At 42.5% G+C, this 20785-nt stretch overlaps 1 protein-coding gene across 3 annotated transcripts in view; it reads left to right on the top strand.

The window, feature by feature from the left end:
* The first annotated feature begins 2426 nt into the window (after window positions 1–2426).
* The window catches only part of gramd2aa (GRAM domain containing 2Aa), a 44840-nt gene continuing 26481 nt past the window's right edge, over window positions 2427–20785 (top strand). The window contains exons 1-3 of one of the 3 annotated variants that reach the window (XM_061739411.1): window positions 2427–2714; window positions 17040–17111; window positions 17832–17936. In XM_061739411.1, the coding sequence (XP_061595395.1) occupies window positions 2575–2714; window positions 17040–17111; window positions 17832–17936 (317 nt within the window). In that variant the 5' untranslated portion in view covers window positions 2427–2574. Of the gene's footprint in view, window positions 2715–7178; window positions 7391–17039; window positions 17112–17831; window positions 17937–20785 lie in introns of those variants that run through there. The other 2 variants (XM_061739428.1, XM_061739421.1) reach the window with 2 other exon arrangements.

Raw genomic sequence — 20785 nt, 5'->3', positions numbered from 1 at the left:
TGTCAACCTTGAAAATCAAGTCACGGTGGAGGACCGATTTCACTTTAACGGAAGACTTTTTTTTTTTCTTTTTTTCCTCTGAGCGTCGGTAACTGACATGTTTATCCGAAAACAATATGATTGTGATCACATCCCAGTAAACCTGGACCCCCCCCCTCTCCTGGAGCAGGGTGTACTGTTGCATGTGACCACAGGAGAGCAGTGTCTCTAAAAGAGGCCTCCGTCAGTCTCAGGTTTCAGCCTGGCTCACAAAGTTCATTGACAAATACCTGAGGAGTACAACATTTATGCCTTTTGACAGCATCTGTATGATGCTGTTGTTGGGACAAGACTTGTATCTAAAAAGAAATGTGTAGAGGAGATATTCAATGAAGGAAGTCAGAAGTTCAAATTAAAGTTTTGCTTTTTCGTTCAACCAAAGTTCCATAAACGTTGGATGCTGTAAAATTTAACATCTGATGCAAGTGCAATAATTTGCAAATAAACCCATGTTTTATTCACACCTGGGGTGAACCATGAAAAAAATGTTTTGGAATTTGATGGAAGCAATGTCTTTAAAAAAAAAAAAAAAAAAAAAAGGTTTGGACAGGGAGATTATTTTTACCCCTGTGTATCGTCCCATCGTCTTATATTTCTGGGCCCTGAGGCCGCCAGTTGCTGGACGTTTGGACGACTGTTGTCCCGTTCTTCACTGGTACCGGCTTGAGTTGCTCAACAGTCCTGACTCTTTGTCGGACTTTCCATTTTCCCAATGTGCAGTGTTTTCTGGTGGTGAGAGTTCCCCTGGACTCTTCTGATGCAGAGCTCTGCTTTTATAATGGACCCAGAATGCATTTCAGCTTTGTCTTACTGAAAGACGCGAGGCCTTGCCGAGACGGTTCCTGAATGGGAGCCTGCGTTGCTCTCAGGCCTGTCAGCATTGATGTTTTCCAGTTGGACAGGCAACAATACTTCCTGCAGCATCAGAGATGCAGCCATTTAAACTTGAGTGCTGACAGCAAGTGGTCCCGCCGTTGTTCGGTCTGGAGCGTGTGGCCTTCGTGGTTTCCAAGCGGAAATGGAAATTTCAGTACGCCTGACCACAAAACCGTTTTCCAAGTTACCGCTGAAACAACTGAAAGGTGCTTAGAATCAGAGATGGTGGTTTTTTCTGGATCAGGTTGACATATAATTTCTTCTTACATGGTGGAGTTTGATCCTGCGTTTTCTGCGTTCATAGACGCTGATTTCTGGAGGGTTTCTGTTGCCCAGGCGGTGATTTCTATCCCAGAATCGTACCCGTTTTTGATGTTGCGCTGTCAAATGGCCCAAAGACTGAGGCCATCAGAACTGATTTTTACTCTTTTACTGTGCGCACAAAGATTTCTCCAGATTTTCTGAATGTTTGGATATTTTGTATTGTAGGTGATGACATATTCAAGGTCGTCACAGTTTTACGCTGAGGACCATTACTCATAAAATGTTCTGCCTCTCTAAAATGCTGTTTTTCATACCCAGTCATGTCACTGAACTATTGAGAGTTAACCTCATTGGTTACAAGATGTTTCTCCAGGTCCTTTTTTTTTTGTGCCACCTATTTCTTCTCCCTTTCACCCTTATTTTTGAGACATGTTACCGCTAAAGTGCTAAATGAGCTAATATTTTGATGACCTGATACATGTTTAATTTTTATAATATATTTTCTATGTTCTCCTGTGAATAAATATGGGCCGGTGTGGTTTGGAAGTCATTGCATTCTGTTTTTATTTAGATTTTATGCATCATCCCATTCTTTTATTTAAATTGGGTTTCCATTTGTTTGATACGGCAGGGCCACTTTCACAAACAAACTGTATATATATATCTTAATTTTAACTTTAATCCAGCAGGAAGACTGCTGAACCACAGTTTACACTTTTTATTGTTTTAATTTAAATTATTCATAGTTTTGTCTTTTAAACACGCTCTAAGGATCATGAAAAAAGAAAAAAATCAGCAAAAGCTTTTCCAATTGTATGGACTATTTTTCAGCTCGGATTTCCACCTTCAAAAAATGTCAAATTTGACCGCCTCTAATTAACACGGATGTGAAAAGTGAATATTGGTTTGAAACCCTGGCGGTGTGTTGAAGCAGCTGTTAACAGCCGACTCCCTCAACGTTCACTCTGTTACAACTTTTATCGTTCTTATGTGGCATTTACTCATGTGTGAGGCTGCTGGGATATTTTTAACTGCCCCTAATGCCCCCGAACTGACTCAGCTCGGTGCATTAGCATAATGCAACATCACTGACAGGGAGTGATTACGCTGGGGATGGTTTTGGTGAGTGGAAATGTGAAATCTGATTATCCTCTGTGCTCTCAGCAACGGCAGAGGGAGGAGGACCGGGGAGGCAGAGGGGAGTGATGCTGGCTGGAGGAGAGATTCAGAGGGAGGGAGGAGTTAAGATACCAATGTGCTGAGCCAATGGCTTTTCCACAGAGCAGCTGGCTGGCATCAGGACGGGACAGGCCGCTCGCAGGAAGGATACCTGCAGGACGGCTCTCGCTTCGCTCGCCGTAGGACACCACGGACGGTGACTTCCAGGAGGTGTTCATGGGATGCACTATCTACGCAGCCAGCCCTAAGGCCCTGCCCGCCGACGAGGCCTCGGGCCAGGACACATACTGCCAGCCCCCCCACTACCACCACCCTCATGGTAACTGCAGTCAGAGGATAGCAGCCTGCAGAGCCAGGTCAGTGCACAGCTCACTGCAAGGGATTTAAACGCTCCACAAACCAGATCAAACGGCAAGCAGAGGGTCTGAATCAGCACAATATCCATCACTGTATCCAGTTATTTACATCTAAAGTAGTGTCAGCTTTTACATTGGAGGGAGGATTACCGGCAGTTTGTTTGCAAATGAAGTGGTTTTAATTACTGGGAGTCACGTTGGAGAGCGACGGCGGATAACCGACGCTGCAAAGGTGGTTGACTTGTGGGTGATCTGTTACCTGGCACCTGAGGCTGTCACAGCTGCTTTGCTGCGCTGCACAATGTTCCCCTTTGCATGTTAAATCCTTCTGCTAAATCTGCTACAACTGCAGCGTGGACCATCAACAGTTGGCAATTTGCCTATCCATAGAAAATAAATTCAACTATTTACATTTATTTCACTAATGGAAAAAGCACGGAGGTACTCAAACACTAGCATTTAGTTTTCTGTTAAACTGTGTCTGCAGATGAGGAAAATGTCTTTCCACTCGTGTAACAGACGGGCTGTGACTAGTAAATACCAGACTACCCACTGAATTTAACTAAAGTTACAGCTCATTTCTCATGACTGTCAACATTACAGAGCCAGGCTCTCAATGCTCTTGAAAGACTGTTATTCCTTCAACCCTGACAAAACGTTGGACAATGTGTAAAATCCAAATAAACATGGACTGCCATAGTTATTCCCCCAAAAAAGTTCACACTTAAAAAAAAAAAGGCATTTAAACTGGGCAACTTGTGAATTAAGACTTTTTTCCCCTTTATTATAAATGAATGTTGAACGCTGCACGTTTCCAACACATCAGGTCAGGAGCATGTTTACCACTGTGCTCAGGGTTATTTTCTTTATTTCTTCCATAATGTGATTGCTAAAACATTTGTTAGCCGTTGTTATTTGCCCAATGTTTCAATTGCACATCTGGACTTCAGCAGCCATGGATTCTGGTATCTGAACTGTGCACCGACAGGACGGAAGGTCCTTCCCCCGGGCAGAAAATACAAGAATTAAAGCTGACATATTATGACCTTTTTTTTTTTCTTTGTCTTTTTCAAAAGGTAACACAATTTCCTGAGGTCTTGATGCAACATCTGTGACATAGTTTAGTCAAAATAGTACTAAAGCTCCCTCCTCAGTCGTCTTTGCTGTTTTGTGTATAGCAGCTGGTTTGAGGAGGACTTCGCTCCAAGCTGTTGATCTGCAGGAAGCATCTCTTTTGACATTGGTGTAAAACCTTAGTGTTGAGCAGGGCTCGCCTCAATCTATTTCACAGGCTCCAAAGCTTCAGCAAAAACCTCCACTGAATAATCTAAGCCTCATTTTCTGAGGTTGTATGATGCACCTAGAGATTCCCCGACACTGAACGATTGTTGCCCATGTTACTGAACAAACATGGTTCACATGTGCAACATCGAACCATTTAAAGGGGACCTATTATGAAAAACACGTTTTTTCTTGCTTTAACATACATAAAGTGGTCTCCCCTCAGCCTGCCAACTCAGAGAAGGAGGAAAGCAACCAAATTCTGCAGTGTCTGTACAGCCGCCCGGATGATCCATCCAGTGTGATGTGGCTTCTACGAGCCGTTCAGATTCTGCTGATTTTCGTCACGTAACCAAAATGTAAACCACGCTCACAACTATAAAGCCGTGTAACTGCATGCGAGCGTCCGACTATCGCGTCGCACTGCGTGACATCGGACGCTCTCTGTCCATCTCCCTCCAGCAGCTGCCACTTTATTGAGGTTTTTGTAGTGAAATGAGGAGGAATCATAGAGATAACTTCTCATTTCAACTAACTGGATCAGCCGTTCCTCATCCATGACCATTTCCTACAGCGCTTTCAACCGGCTTTCAACGGGAGTGACAGGAAGAAAATAAGCAGGGCGTCCGACAAATGTTCAGCTCAAAACGGCGCGCTGCGTCGTGCTGCGTAGCTGCGGCCAGTTAGGACAGTCCAATAGAAAAATAAAGCAAATGGATGGATGGAATTGATTTTGTTGCTGACGCTCACTCGCATCGCATGCAGTTATCACATGGTGTTAGGACACGGACACGCTGGCCGGAGCTTCCACCATTTTTTCGTAGCGGTGTATCGCGTCATTTGGGTAGATAAAGACATGGCTCAGAGGCTGAATTTCTAATTTATTTAGCAAAAACAATCAAAAGCTTGTTTTTAAGACATTTAAGGCCTGTTTAAAATAGGTATTAGATGCCATAATAGGTCCCCTTTAAGTCTACAAGCGTGAGTGAAAACACTGCACACATCCTACCCCTAATGTGTGTAGCGACTGTGTCACTGCCGCTGTCCATGATACAACACAAATTATAAAGATCATTTAAATTTTCCGTCAAACAAGGTGTGTTTTCACCCTAGCAAAACATCTTGGGAAGGCTTGCGCACCTTATTATACATTCAGTTATTACTTTCATAATCTTGTATAAAAGCACCAGCTATCAAACTTCCACATTGAGGCTCATGCAGCGCTAAGGTTCGTTCTAATTCCTCGTCTGACCACTAGAGTGGCTGCAAAAGCAGAAATTAACATATTTACAGACCAGTTCAAAAAGTTGTTTGACGTCACACTCATGACAAGGGGGGTGAAATTGTTTGTACCATGCCAGGAGAGTTTATAAAAAGCGATACATTTATTTTTATTATTAGCGATTGACAGTCAAAGGCTAGCCATTGCTAGCTGTTATCACTTCCTCATCCGTAATCGTTGTGTTACCGCGCTTAGCAAAGCAACCACCAGTTTGTCTGAACCCAGCCTTGGCTAAACACAATTATCTTTTTGATTTTGCCATCAAGTCAACAAGTTAAACGGTATATTCCGCTGTAAACGCCGGCGGGGTTCACCTGAAGGAGCTAACTTTGATTGATTGCGGTGGGTGTGTTCCTATCGGCTTCTCAAGCACCACGGCAGCACTCTCCACGAAGAAAATCGGGTTCAAAACTAGTGATGTGTGGATCAATACTGAAATATAGATGCTTCCGATATCAGATCTGTATGCTCTAAAATCAATAAATGAAAATATCGATACTTTTGATACTTCAGTCATTTGTGGTAATGTATATCATTAACAGGAATACGGTGGAAGGTAACTAAACTATTAATTTTTGTCTAAATGACACGCTGCTGGTAGGAACTAGGAACTTAGTTCTTATTTTTGTTTATTATTCTCTTATTTATTTGAATGGTTTTAGTGATGGAAACTCCTTTTTCAAACACTGTTTTTTCTGTTGTCTTAATAGCTCGGCTGTATTGTGAATGAGGCCGCTACCTCAGTATACTTCAGACTTTAAAATAAATAGCTAAATAAGTGACTCTGATGTCTTGTATTCTTTACTGCACATTAGGTGTATTTGAACAATGTATCGGTATCGAAATCGGGATCGCCGATACCAGCCTGAATTTGACTCAATATCGGATCGTAAAGGAACCGGGTGATTCAAAACCGGTCTTTAGAAACCAATGGATCATGTGACCAAATGCTCATTCATTGGTTTATACAGTCTTTGATTTAATAAGATATTTTAATACTTCATAAACCATTGGATTATTTTATTTTGCATTATGTTTGCTATTAAGTTTATTTGGAAATGGGGTTGTAGATTTGAGATAGGGACTTAAGTATGTAATCTAGTATTAGTGTCAGGGGCGCCTCCAAAACTGTTTCCTAGGGGGGGCCAGATCATTACAGGATTTTATTATACTGTTGTAGTATACAGGCTCAGAAATCTTTTTTTTTTTTTTTTTTTTTACTTTCTAACTTGTCTGCATATATATTAATGGTTAATACCATGTTGGTAAAAACCGTATGTATGTATGTATTTATGTATGTATGTATATATATATATATGCATTCTTAATATATATATATATATATATATGTGTGTGTGTGTGTGTGTGTGTGTGTGTATGTGTGTGTATATATATATGTATATATATATATATATATATATATTTATTTATATAGCGTCTAATACAACAGATGTTGTATTATATACAATATATAGTGGTAATAGCCGTTAATTTATACAATTTCCATTTAAATCGTTTATGTTCACCTATATATTTTAATACATATACATGGTGCTCAACATAATTCAAGTAACCAAGAGTTTTCTGTTAAAATAAATGTCAGATAAGTTTTTTGTTTTTTTTTCTTTTTTCCCCAGTCACACTTTTCACCTAACATTACAGATGTAGTGATGTATCTCCGTGTTGTTCTGGGCGTCTCTGGGAGAATATCCCTCTGTAATCCCAGCCCAGGCTGGTAGGTAAACTCAAACCTGAGTTATGGTTCCGCGTTAAAAGACGGCGTAGCCTACAGCGTACGGTGCGCGCTACCGCGTACCCTACGCCGTAGGCCCTGCGTGGGTGTAACGCAGAAGCATAAATGAGCCTTGAGCCCCGGGCTGGTAGGTAAACTCAGCCCACAGCAGTCACACACGCTGCTCAGGAGCTGCAGCGCAGCGGGACTGCCAGCTCCGCACAACATCACTCACGGGGGAACCGGGACTTTTTTCCTCTGTTTTTCTCCTACTAAACGCATTAAAATGATCTAACAGAGCAATGCGACGCACACCAGAGGACTTAATTGCAGTTTCAAGGGCGACAACACAACGGAAAAAAAGTCGGCAGTCAGTTACAGGTAGGAGACGGCGGTCAAGCCCTGGGAGGAAAAGTGGCACTTCCGGCCGGGTTTTCAAAATATTGTTCTCTTGAAAGAGTTGGCGAATAACGGGTGGAAACTTTGCCAAATAAACTACATTCCTTATAGTTAGTATTGTAACATTACCTACTAACCAGTGGGATAAAACATATTTTAAAATACACTACAATGTTTACCATTTTTGTCAAAAAAGGGCTGTGAAACATGTAAAACTATTGTAATAAGTTTTATGTGAATATGAACTGTTATTCTCGAGAGGTTATTTTCATTTTTCAGTTTTTGTTTTACAACCGAAAGTCTCCTTTCCAAAAATAAATTATTCCAGGCTTTTATTCTGAAGAGCCCGGTTTGCTTCGGGTCTGATCTTCTTGTCACTAACTTTGTATTTTTGTGTTTTCTAACAGTAAGAGGCAGCTTTTATATCAAAACACAAGAGTGCAGATACATTTCAGACTTTCAGGAACACATCTCGTGTTTGTGCGTTTGTAAAACAAGCCATTTAAATGTTATTATGTTATTACTGATAATAAACTGGACTGGGCTCCGAACACTGATGCCCTTTACAAAAAAGGCCAGAGCCGCCTCTACTTGAGGCTCAGGTCATGCAGTCTGCTGAACTATGCTGAGAATGTTTCCTGAGTCTGTGGTCTCTGGTGTGATCTGGTTTGCTGTGGCAGCAGAACGAGGGTCGCAGACTCGCACAGGCTCAAGAAACCGATACAAAAAGCTGCATGGCGATGTTGTTGGGGTGAAGCTGGACTCTTTAGAGACAGTGATGGAGAGACAGATGGTTCAGAAACTACGAAGCATCCTGGGTAAAACCACCACCCCATCCACCTGCTCCTGGTCCAACACAGGAGCACGCAGACTAAAACACTCACACCACCCACCTCAAAAAAGCTGAGCCCCTCTCACTGGGAAACCACTGTTATACCATATACAGCCACTTCAATTTTAACGGGTGCGCAATCTATTTTACAGTTTATCGATTCTTTTCACACTGCTAAATTTGCACTATGTTTATAGCCTGTTCTTTTTTGTATTTATTTTATTTATCTTAGTGTTGGTTGAATGGAGCACTGTTATAAATATAATTCCCCTTGGGGATAAATAACGTCATCTTATTCTGATTTCAGGAGAAAAATGAGTTTTTATTTGTTTTATTTCATTTCATACTGTAGTTTTTTTTTTTATCTTGTTTTCTGTGTGTGTGTGTGTGTGTGTGTGTGTGTGTGTGTGTGTGTGTGTGTGTGTGTGTGTGTGTGTGTGTGTGTGTGTGTGTGTGTGTGTGTGTGTGTGTGTGTGTGTGTGTGTGTGTGTGTGTGTGTGTGTGTGTGTGTGTGTGTGTGTGTGTGTGTGTGTATACAGTAATAGATAGATATCCCTTACAAATATAAACATTCATTATCATGGTGCACTTCATCTTCAGACAGATGAACATTTGGAGCCGTGTGCTGACTTAAAACACACCTCTGTCATCAAAGACTGTTTTGAGGTGCTCTCACAATGGGGAGGTTATTTCAGGAGGCTTCAAGCAGTGCAGATAGAGTATCTCAGAGTCCAAAGGCTGGACTTCTATTGCACTTTCATAGACTATTTGTGTCCTTGAGATACCAGAAGGCCAGATAAAGTTAATATGCAGCAATGGGGAAAAATGGTGAGGAAAAAAAACCCTGCTGCTGGCAAGTGAAGCAACAAATTTGTTAAAAAAGATTTACATGAGATGCAAACGTAGCAAATGATCTTATCCTACTTTGCATTTACTTTGGTTGTTGTTTTTATAGGAAGCCTTTGTTTCCAAAAGCTTCTGAGACATGATCAACCCTTGTTTTTCTGCTTGAGCCTCCTTAATAAAGTAAAAAACATTTGTCCTCTAGAGTAAATGTTCTAGTGTATTTTGTGCGTTAATATCCAGGACTGAGTCGGCTTATTTCACTGTTGTGATACACACAGTCTGTCTGTATGTAAATGTGTTTATTTAGGATGAGCTAAAACTCCAGGTTGTACAGTAAAAAGCTACAGTCGGTGCAAATCAGGATAGCAGTGTGGCTTTAATATCTACTTTAGAGTCTAAAGTTTTAAATCATTTGCATAGAATAACAACTACAACTTGGTTTGCAGAGAGAACTGAGTGTCTGGAGGCAGAGAGAGCGTGCAGCCATTCTTCACCACCAATCTCAGTGACTAACAACCTTAATGCGATTACAGTTTATTGGATTGGAGGATGTCTTGTGACAGTGCAAAATGTTTGTCCTGAGAGACAAAGGTGGACATGGTGGTGAAGGGACGGGGGCTTGAGTCAATGGCTAGAGCACATCTGAAGGCTGGAAAAGCATACATTTATTGACTAGTCATTCATCTATGATTTTGTGCCAACATCTCTTCATCTTTTAACAGCTTACCTGACATAAGTGCTTCATGCAGGGGAAAGAGAAGAACGCCCTTGCAGGTAGTGGCTGCAGTGTGTAATCTCACAAGCAGATTATCACTTGAAACCTCTGTCTCTCAAGTATCATTGATTATTTGGACAGGAAGGCACAGAGAGGGAAATTAAACTGCACTTGACCATTATAGGAAATGGTTTCAAAAGTTATTCATTATAACTATAAAGTCAATTGGAGATATTATATATCTCCATTGACTTTCACGTTAAAATGTCCTTCATTGGAGCAGAAGTAAACACATTCACAGCCTGGTTCAATAAACAGTTTTGATCTGTGTAGGTGGGTTTCACATCCATAACAACCTTGCAGGGGTTGGACAGACCAGTCGCCTACACCGCCAGGCTTGATTGACCGGTTGGTGGCTCCAGTGGATCTTCCACCAGCATATCCAAGCCATTCATGGGTAGCCGAGCAACCACGGCTCCCAGTGGAGCTCCAGTAGTACTCCTTCTTTCAGACCACATCGGTTTGATCAGAATGAACGTGTGGCAGCATTAGTTGGCATCATAGGTTAAAGGAGCTTGAGGCTCCTTTTAAGAAATGAGACTCATTAGCGCCACCCTTCACCACGACGGCCATCGGGGGTACTGCAGCCAACAGTGAAGCCGGCACGGGAGAACGGGGAGAACGGGGAGAACGCACATGCAGCGTCATGTGACGTCACATCCGCAGCCCAGCGCGGGAATTCGGGACCGAATTGCAGTATATTTTGCAGCACACAGCCCGTTCAAGGCAACGGAGAGATATACTAGAGGGCTCATTCTTTTGGGTTTGGAACGCTTCATCTGACATTATTACTAGAAAACTTAAAACGTATACAAATATTTTTCATAAATCCTGCCTCAATCCTGCCTCAAGCTCCTTTAAGTTAAGCTAAGCCAACCAAGCTAACAAGGGTATCTTGTAAGGTGCGTGTGTTCCAACCAGCTTCCAGACCTGCTTGGTCCAGCCATTGGTCGTAATGGACCGATTCATTGTTCAGTTCCTACCAACACGGTGTAGTGCAGTGAGATGAAAAAGAGGCTTCAAAAGGGCTCTTCAGAAAACCTCTGGGTGACATGGCAGGGGCTTTGTACAGTTGTCTTTATAGTCTCTGGACTTGTTTGTGGTGTACGTAGTCTATGGTCTGAAGATGTTTCTTGGGAAAAAATGGAAAAGAAAATAGCTCGTAACAACCAAAAGTAAACTTTGTGGCCCCTTTGCATAAGTTCATTGACGCGTTGTCCCATGTCGTCAATACAAAAAAAAAAATGGTATCCAAATGGTGAATTTGTTTCTGTGGCAGGGTGGAGGTGCAGCCACTCAGGTGATTGGGAACAGGTGTTCCCAATCAACCTCTCCACCCTGCCTGCCTTCATAAGAAGTGGCTGCACAGCAGCAAGAGGGCTGCTGACTGAAGCCGAAAGCACGTGTGTTGGTGTGTTGTGAATAAAGGTGTTCGTGCACTAAAACCCCGTGTTCTCTCTGTCCTGTCGGTCGGGCCCCGTAGCACTCGCTGTGCTACAGTTTCCTAAACAGTTCTGTGACCCGCTATAGCAGAACAAAACCATGATCCAAACAGACCTCGTCCACAACCTCAAAACAACAGCAAAATGGCAGCATCAGATACGCGCCGTCAACCTCTCATTCTCTAGTGAAATCTAAAAAGAACTAGATTATTTTACATCATGCAGCTCCGAAAGCGACATTCAAACCCACTTTGGCACTTTCAGGTAGAAAAACCTTTGAGCATTATGACATTTTAAACAGCAAATCACCTCATTTCTCAGTTCCTGCCTTCGGATTACCGTATTTTCGCGACCATTAGGCGCATATAAACGTCTTATTTTTTTTTTTTCAAAATGTGCCGCGCGCCCAATGACGCAGTGCGCCGAATGTGTGTTGTCGGGGGCTCTCACCGCGGCTCCCTCGCAGGAGCGCTTTGAGAAACACTGCGTTCCGGAGGAACCGCCGCCCGAGCGGCAGCCGATGCTTCCCCGCGGGCGGGGAGGTCGGCCTGCCCGGCGGCGGGCTCCGTCTTTTACTGTTGTGCTTGGCTGCCACGCTAGGATGGAGACCACAGTTTCACAAAGAGTGGAAGGAAGCGCCGGGCAAGTTACGCCACAGTTTGCGGATGGATTGTAGATGCCTGGGCTAACGTGTCTGCTGGGACTTTTGTTGAGATTTCGCAAAAGCCGGCATCATTTCCGAGGTGCCGCACGGCACGGAAAGTGACTGACAGCGAAGAAAGTGGAACAGTTGTCAGGACTCAGCCCGTCGGGCTTCATCCGCAGCCCGATCGCGCTGATCGGGTCAAATCTACTTTGACCCCTGGATACTGTTAATATTAGGGGTGGGTATTGGGAAGGACCTCACGATACGATACGCATCACGATACTTGAGCCACGATACGATACAAATTGCGATATCCCGATTATGCGATATATCCCGATATATCGCGATATTCTACATAGTTCACCGAAAAATTTAAAAATGCATTACACATCTTAAAATCCAAGTTGTATATATGTACATCAGATGTTAGTGATAATGCATTGGACAGACTGAGTCAAAACAATGTAATTCAAACTTTCCATTTTAATTATGCAACATATTTGCATGAAAAAACACACTGAAACACAATGAAAAGTGCAGTGTGTGCATTATTCTTAGATACAAAATACTCAAAATAAAATGCAGTGTCTCACCCACACTGAAATTGAAATCACAAAAATACTGTACAGCTACTTGCCCCTGACTTAAAATGACAAAAATAAAATGCAGCGTCTCACCCACACTGAAATCACAAAATAAAGTGCAGCTAGGGGTGGGCAAAAATATTGATACGGCAATATATCGCGATACATACATTGAATATCGATATCGTATCGGGAGACTATGTATCGCGATATATTGCCGTATCGATATTTTTGCCCACCCCTAGTTAACATAATATATAATGAATTACTCATAAATGCAGTTAAAGGGTTCTTCTGTGAGGTGGGACTTTAAAAAAATGTTTGGTGTTAAACCTTTGCCCTAGCTACTTGTAGAGTACAGCAAATACAGGATGATGTGGGCATAAATATGCAGATGAAGGTGTATATAATGGTCTGATCTGAGATAGTGATATCACAGTCCCCCAACCTACCCCCACATTAAACCACCCCAATAAATGATCTCAAACACAGAAAAGGTATTTTCTAAATAATATGACCCCTTTAAACAAGATTATTTGATAAGGACGGCATTTCACTCATCATGTCAGTTGAAATTGCAGATGTATGTTCTTCTGGTTGTTTAAATCTAAAAGGATTGCACACTAACTGATGTCCAAAACATCCTCGTGGCCACATTCACACAGATTCATAAAGATGGTTTATCACAAGGTTCATTGTGCCATTGATTTTGGGACATTTTAGACGGAGAGTAAACATTTTGTGGATGAGTTAACCAAAGAGCCAAAGTCTGTTCCCTCAGATTTAAAAAAACAAAGAGGAAAAAATGTCTTTCCTCTTAGATAATTTCAGATGTTTTCTTTTTGTTTGTTTGCCTTTATATATATATATATATATATATATATATATATATATATATATATATATATATATACATGATCTCAAAATAACACAAGCTCACTCTCTCAAGTCTGTGTTTGCAAGATGGTTTTCCTACTTAAGCAAACAAAGGTGATCTAAAGGTTATTTTCTGCTGTGCTGAGGTTTCATTTTACCTTAAGGCCACGTCTGGGGACACACTGAATCGCTTGAGCGCAGAGCTCTGGTGAGAATACCCCACAGCTCCCATCTTTATCTATTACGTTGAGGCTTTCACTTGCATTCAGTCCTCTGTGACCACAGATAAAAGTCAGGCCCGACCTCAGGCGTCAGAAAACCTCTGTTGTTTGAACAGGTCAGCGGCTGACGTAAAGCTTGTGTTCAATTAGAGGTAATATACTGGAAAGTGCATGCAGGTGCTTACTTCCATCAGCACCTGTAATTATACCAGAGCAGGTGGTAACAACTTCCCCTCTCCCAGAGGAGTTTACAGCACAGGTTGTCATGTGTTGTGTGCATGAGAGAGAGAGGGAGAGAGAACAAATGATTGTTTTAAGCCTTCCAGAGCTTGAACTGCAACATGATGACATGTCAGGTAAAGGCTAAAACATGATTTTTCCTTTAACATTATACAAATCTGTAATTACTTGGGGTATTTGTGCACTTATTTTTATTTGTGCTAACAGGGAATTTGTGCACTTTTAGTTCATGTTCTGGGTCTCTGGAAAGTGCCTAGAGACAACTTCTGTTGTAATAGACGCTATATAAATAAAATTTAATTGAATTGAACTTAGATTTTAGACTGTAACGGGTCTAGCAGCAGTCCTAGCTGTTCATCAAATACATCATATTAATTCAACATCAAAGAATGAGACACTTCTATTAAAGCAGAAGTTTTGGCACTTTGCTCGTCTTTCACAGCGGGAACATGTTCAAGACAGCTGTGAATGTTTCCCAGGGGTGGACATCCCAGCAGGTTCACTCACAAGTTGAGCTGTGCAGTGCTTAAAGAAAATTGTAAGCAGTAGAACAAGATGTTGGACTTTCCAACCATGAGTCAATATGTCAAGTTCATGTCAGCATCATTAGAAAAAGGCTAAAAAAGTATGACTATTTGGAAGAGTTGCAAGTAAAAAATCTCTTTCTCTAAAAAGAACATGGGATCATGTTTTTGTTGTTTTTTTTAAGCCATGATGAGAACAATCTTCATTCAGTTGTTGAGACCAAAGTGAAGCATTTGGCCACACCAAACACAGTGGTGAAGGGGTGATGGCACGGGCTTGTTTTGCAGTCACAAGACCGGGTCATTTTGTGGTCATTAGCCCCTTTTACTTTGCCGGATACCCTGTGTTTACATCCCCAATTTAACGCCTCACCTGTCCCTCTTACATTAACTGATACGGGTCAAGCTCGCCAGCCTCGATGATACACCCCTAAGGATGAACTTAAAGGAGACGTATTATGAAAAACACATTTTCTCTTGCTTTAACATATATAAAGTGGTCTCCCCTCAGCCTGCCAACTCGGAGAAGGAGGAAAGCAACCAAATTCTGCAGTGTCTGTACAGCCGCCCGGATGAGCCGTCCAGTGTGATGTGGCTTCTACAAGCCGTTCAGATTCTGCTCCTGTCGTTACGTAACAAAAATGTGATTTACATAGGTTGGCCTCCAGTGCGTGAAACCACGCCCACAACTAACTCCACCGGCCGGAACTTCCGCCATTTTTTCGTAGCGGTGTATCGCATTATTCAGGCAGCCAATCAGCACAGTGCCTCATTATCATAGCCCCGCCCACTCAGAATCCCGCATAGATAATGAGGTTAGAGAATGGGAAGATAAAGACATGGCTCAGAGGTTGAATTTCTAATTTATTTAGCAAAAACAATCAAAAGCTTGTTTTTAAGACATTCAAGGCCTGTTTAAAATAGGTATTAGATGCCATAATAGGTCCCCTTTAAACACGGGTACGCTCTGATGTGAATTGCGAGGGAGGGTGTGGGGAGTCCACGAGGTCTTCAGCCTGAGAGCCGAGGACAAAAACAAACAGGAACAATCAGAGATGGTCCATAGTTGGTGCAACCGGCTACTTAGACTGCAGCTAAAAAAGGAAACTCAGGCCATTAACAAACTGAGCAGCTTCAGAAAGAGGCCAACAACCGGTGGCAGGAGTGGCAGAGGAAGGCTGAACCGGACATGATTCAATTCGCGCTACACGATTGGGAGGTAGCCACTATTTAAATCCCATTGCTACTTAGGGTACCACAGACCCGGCACCAGCTCCATCTCCTGCACCCAGCGCTGAATCAGCCAGCCCCCCTGTTGTTGGTAAAGTCGGCTAGGACCACCAAACACACAACACACCATCGTGTTACGCAGCACCACTGGATAATGCCTCCTGACACCTCTTCCCTCGCTGCAACTTGGCTTCAGCAACCGGGGAGGCAATAAAACGCATTTACGCTGCCAATCTGCGTTTAACACGAGTTCTTCATCCAGGGAAAGTAGCAGGGTCTAATCTAAAACCGCTGATTGAGTCCAGCTCCTCAATGGTACCTCCTCTCGTCAAATGTGAGGACATGTCTGTCTGTCATATCATGCAACGATCCCAAACACACCAGCAAATTTACAACAAAATGACCAAAGAACCAAGTTGCAATGGCCCAAAGTCCAAAGCTCAACCCAATCTAAATGCTTTGGTGGGACCTTAAAAAGAGTGGGCTGCTGTTCCTTAAATGAGTGATGGCTTAAAACCATCTTTATCTGAACTTACCTGTATTTTTCAGCTAATATTTGTTGTTTCCGAAATGTGAGCATTTGAATTTTAAGCTTTTATTTTTACTAATCTCTTCAAGGAAAAATCCACATGTGAGTTATAATGGAAACTCCTCCAGATGTTTCACATGTTTCACATCCATAAAACTTTATTAGGCTGTCTGTACATCTGCAGGACGGTGGCTTAGTGGTTAGCACTTTTGCCTCACAGCAAGAAGGTTCGACTCCCAGGCCCAGCAGGACCTTTCTGTGTGGAGTTTGCATGTTCTCCCCGTGCTTGCGTGGGTTTCCTCCCACAGTCCAAAAACATGCATGCTAGGTTAATTGATCATTCTAAATTGCCCGTGAGTGTGTCTGGTTGTTTGTTGGAATTGCGGGTGGAAACTAGCATTTCTGCTAAACCTGGTGTATTCACACTGCTTAATGTAGTGTTTATGAATATAGATTGTCCCGTCTAAATAAACTTTGAACTATACATTTTTTATGAAATTGTCCACAAGCCTCATTTTCACTCTCTTATTTAGCCAAGCATAGTCGCAAACACTCTACTAAATTACAATGTGTCTAAAAAAATGTAATTAACTTGATAATTAGAGCAGCCTGACTCGCTCATCCCTGGTAGTTGAAACACAGAAGGACAGGAGTCCTCTGCTCTATCAGCGATTAAAAACAATTGCTAACGCCGTAATATGTAATGGATAAACTTCTTAACTGTTTAAATGACATAGATGTTGGTGGTAAGTTGAGTAGCTAGCAGCGGTTAAGGGGATATCAAAGTCTCCAGTTTCAAAGATTGTGACGTATTAAGTTGTGCAGAAGGTTTTTCCATATCCACATCAGTCCTCAATGTTTCTGTCCTTTTCTGATCTCGTTGCAGGTGGAGGTTACAAGGCTCGTCCCCACTCCACGACAAACCATTTCCAGCTGCATGCAAAGCAACTTCACCAAGGTGTTTATAAATGACTGGAGCTGCATAAATCCATCACAGTGAACGTGGAGCTGATTCTTTTTCCATCTTTTTATCATGCCGGTGCTCTGCTTGTAAACAGAAGAACACATTTGAACACCTCAGCTAATGGTTATATCCAAGGTGTGTGTGTGTGTGTGTGTGTGTGTGTGTGTGTGTGTGTGTGTGTGTGTGTGTGTGTGTGTGTGTGTGTGTGTGTGTGTGTGTGTGTGTGTGTGTGTGTGTGTGTGTGTGTGTGTGTGTGTGTGTGTGTGTGTGTGTGTGTGTGTGTGTGTGTGCCAGCTGATGGTGAATCTCACATTTGGTGCTAAAGTGTATTTTTCAAAATATTGGAGTCCTCTCACAGCAGCACGTCAGGTCAGCCATCTGCACAACCTCTGAGGTGCTCTCCCTCTTTGTAGACATCTGCGTACGGGAACACTCTGAACCCATTTACAAAAGCACAGAAACGCAGCTTTATTTTGCTAAGTAGATATTTTTTAATGTAGTGTAAGCAGGCTCAGTCAGACTTTGAGTGTTGCATCATTGCGGTGTTGATTTTTAAGGCAGAGTTCACTTGTTTGCCCCATAACCCACTTGTGAAGCCAAAGCCTCTTTGAAGCCAAACCTGGAGACAAAAACAAACATTTTTCACAGGCGAACACAGAGATGGAGCTGCGAGGTGCCTGCTGTTAACCCAGAGCCGTGTGTTTGTGTATTCAGGGCCAGGAGCATGACTGAGAAGCAGGAGCAGGCTGAAGAAACGGGCCTCATCTCCACACAGGACCTGGACCCGTCCAAGGACGACGACACACACGGCCACTTCAGGCAAATGTTGCACACTCAAAAACGCACACAAACACAAAACACTTGCTGTCTTAGCTCGTGTGTTTTAATTTTTGTTTTCTTCACACACCATCTGTATCCTGTACGTGGTCAGGGGTTACAGCCCGAGGAGATTTATTTTCACAGCACGTATACTGTTCTCTATTTGAAGTCAAACAATGGTCAGACACACACGTGCACATGCATACAAAGAGACTGCAAACAGAGGTTTACAAAGGATGTTTTTATTTTCCTCGCTCAACTCCCAAAAAGATATAGAGCCTGTCTTTATTTATAGTGATAAAACCGTTTTTGCACATCGTAACGTTTTAGTTTTTTCTTTCACATGCAAATTTCTTAATGTGTTTACCAACTAGTTTTTGGTTATATAAGAAGGGTTTAAGCCAGGAGCTGGATAATCTGTCCTGGATGGGGTGTTGTGCTGCTGGAGCATGATTTGTTGGTAAACTTGTTGAATGAGAAGGAATCGCACATGTCAGATTTGAACTTGTGGTCCTCACCGATCCTCTGTCGGTGCTGAACTCCAGTATGAACATAGTAAGCCGATTTTCTTCATAAGAAACTACCATGTAGATCCCAAACAAGATGTTATTCCAAATAAATGATAATTGCATTAAGTAGTTGAGTATTCTGATCATAGCCGCATCACAACAGCCGGTTCATTCAGGCTCTGTAGTGCCGGTATTTCGCCCTGCTGCGTGAAAAGCACAGAGGAGGAACACCATAGCATTTCTTTTTGTTGCTCTTACACCTGTGCACTTCCTCTGGAGGTAGTAAGAAGGGAGAAATGAGTGCTGTGAGAAGGAGCATTGCAGAAAGGTGTGAGGGGGGCGAACAGGAGATGAAATCAGTGCGTCACAGGCCGTGAGAGACGGCCTGGCAGCACTCAGGCTTACCATCAGAGCATCTAAGCAAGCTGAAGACACAGTAAGGGAAAAAAAACAACTGGTTTTCAAGCACAGTGGTCAGAGAGGCCGAGACCGGCTGGACTGGCCTTTGTCATGTGACTTTGGGCACTTGCTGCTCATCATATCCTCTTGCCTTGCTTAGCAACCTGCAGGATCCTCTCGAAGCCGGACTATCGTCCTCCTGCAGTCGACGTAACGCCCCAAAGCAGCACCAGCAGCAGGAGACCCAGACCCAGACCAGCAAAGTTGTCTGTCCCACAAGAACAACCAGGAAGGAACTTTCCTGTTTCATATTTTTTATTGATGCAAAAGTAACAAAGGCACTTACATATGCCAGGGCACATTGGTGACAGCAATGAACATGGTTGTATGCACCAGTGAATTTAAATTTACATACTTTTTAAGAACAAATAACGATAACACAAAACAAGACTAGATAAACAATACAATAAAATAGACATAATCTGTATGAAATAATTAACTGGATACATAAACATAAGGATAGACAAAAATAAAAAAGTAAAAATCTTTGGAAAAAAAAAAAAAAAAAAAACCCCAAGTAAAAAATAAATAAATAAAAAGGGTGTGTGTGGGGGGTTACGTTGTCGCAAAAAAGTCCATAAACAGTTGCCATTTATTGTACAATTTGTTCAAGTTTCCCCTTCTTGAGTATCTAATTTTCTCTACTTTTAAAAATGACATAACCTTGTTAATCCACTGTGTACTGGAAGGAGCTGTCGTGGATTTCCAGTTAAGAAGGAGGTGGCGTTTAGCAATTACGTAAGTAAACTTGCCAAAAGTTTGTCAGGGCTGGACAAGAGAAAAACATCTGCGTAAGACTGCAAGGTGAGCCTGCACATCTGTCGCAAACATCTAACATATTTGGGAAAATCCTTGCCAACCTTGTCTTTGAATAATGACATCTAAATACAACTTTAAATTGTATCAAGGTCAAACGGGCACAAATGGATGTCTTGTGAATGACCTTCAGTGCGGCTTCCCACCAATATTGATCAAAAGCTAATCCTAGTTCCCGCTCCCAAGTCTCTTTTGTGCTAGTGGTCAAATAACCATCATATGACTGAATAGGACTATACATTTTTGAAATTAAAGACCTTTGTAAAGGATTAATTTGCAAAAGGTCACCCCATGGCTGCTCAGGTGGAAGGTGAGGGAAGTTAGTGAACAGGGAACCAGGAAGGAACTTTATTTTTTTTATTTGCATTCATTGGGGGCGGTGTTTGATTCAGCACCAAATGAATGCAGCAGAAACCAGAAGCGTCGAGGATCTGCTGACTGTGGACTACAACGGGACCATCTTCAGATTGCAGAGTGCCATAATGCGTTGCCACAGCACACATAGACGTGCATCTCGAAGCTACGCTATGTAGTAATAGAACTTTCTGACCACAAGGGGGCAGCATGTGGCCAGAAGGTTCATGTGTCCACCCCGGGCGTAAGACAATGGAGGTGGGACAAGGTACAAGTACAAGACTTGTCGGACCATCTCTACTCCACTCAGTATTATCAGTGGCCCTTTGGCAACACCGTAGATGTAAGCACCCCCATGTGGTCAGATGTGGTATTCCACTTTCCAGTTCGACCATCAATCCTGGCACTCGTAGATTGTGTTTGAACAGAGAAAATTCAAAACCATTGTTTCTCTTCCCCACGAGTGGTCTATTTGGAGAGCATCACTGAAACCTTGTTTTCAGAGGAATCAAGCAGCTCCTGGTGAACTGACCATGTCTTGAGTCTGTTGAGATACTGCACTCTGAGGAGCCGTGTGTTTTCTTGCCACGTTTCCAAGCAAACCATATTTGTTTTTGCAAGGAAGTTTGTCACTGTCAATTATCGTGAGGCTACCCCTCATTCACCAACCCGTCCACTGCCACCTCCTCCCAAATCATCTGTGTCAGCAAA

Source organism: Cololabis saira, chromosome 2 (genome assembly GCF_033807715.1).
Source record: "Cololabis saira isolate AMF1-May2022 chromosome 2, fColSai1.1, whole genome shotgun sequence".
NCBI lineage: Eukaryota > Metazoa > Chordata > Actinopteri > Beloniformes > Belonidae > Cololabis > Cololabis saira.
This window is presented reverse-complemented; position numbering and strand designations above follow the sequence as displayed.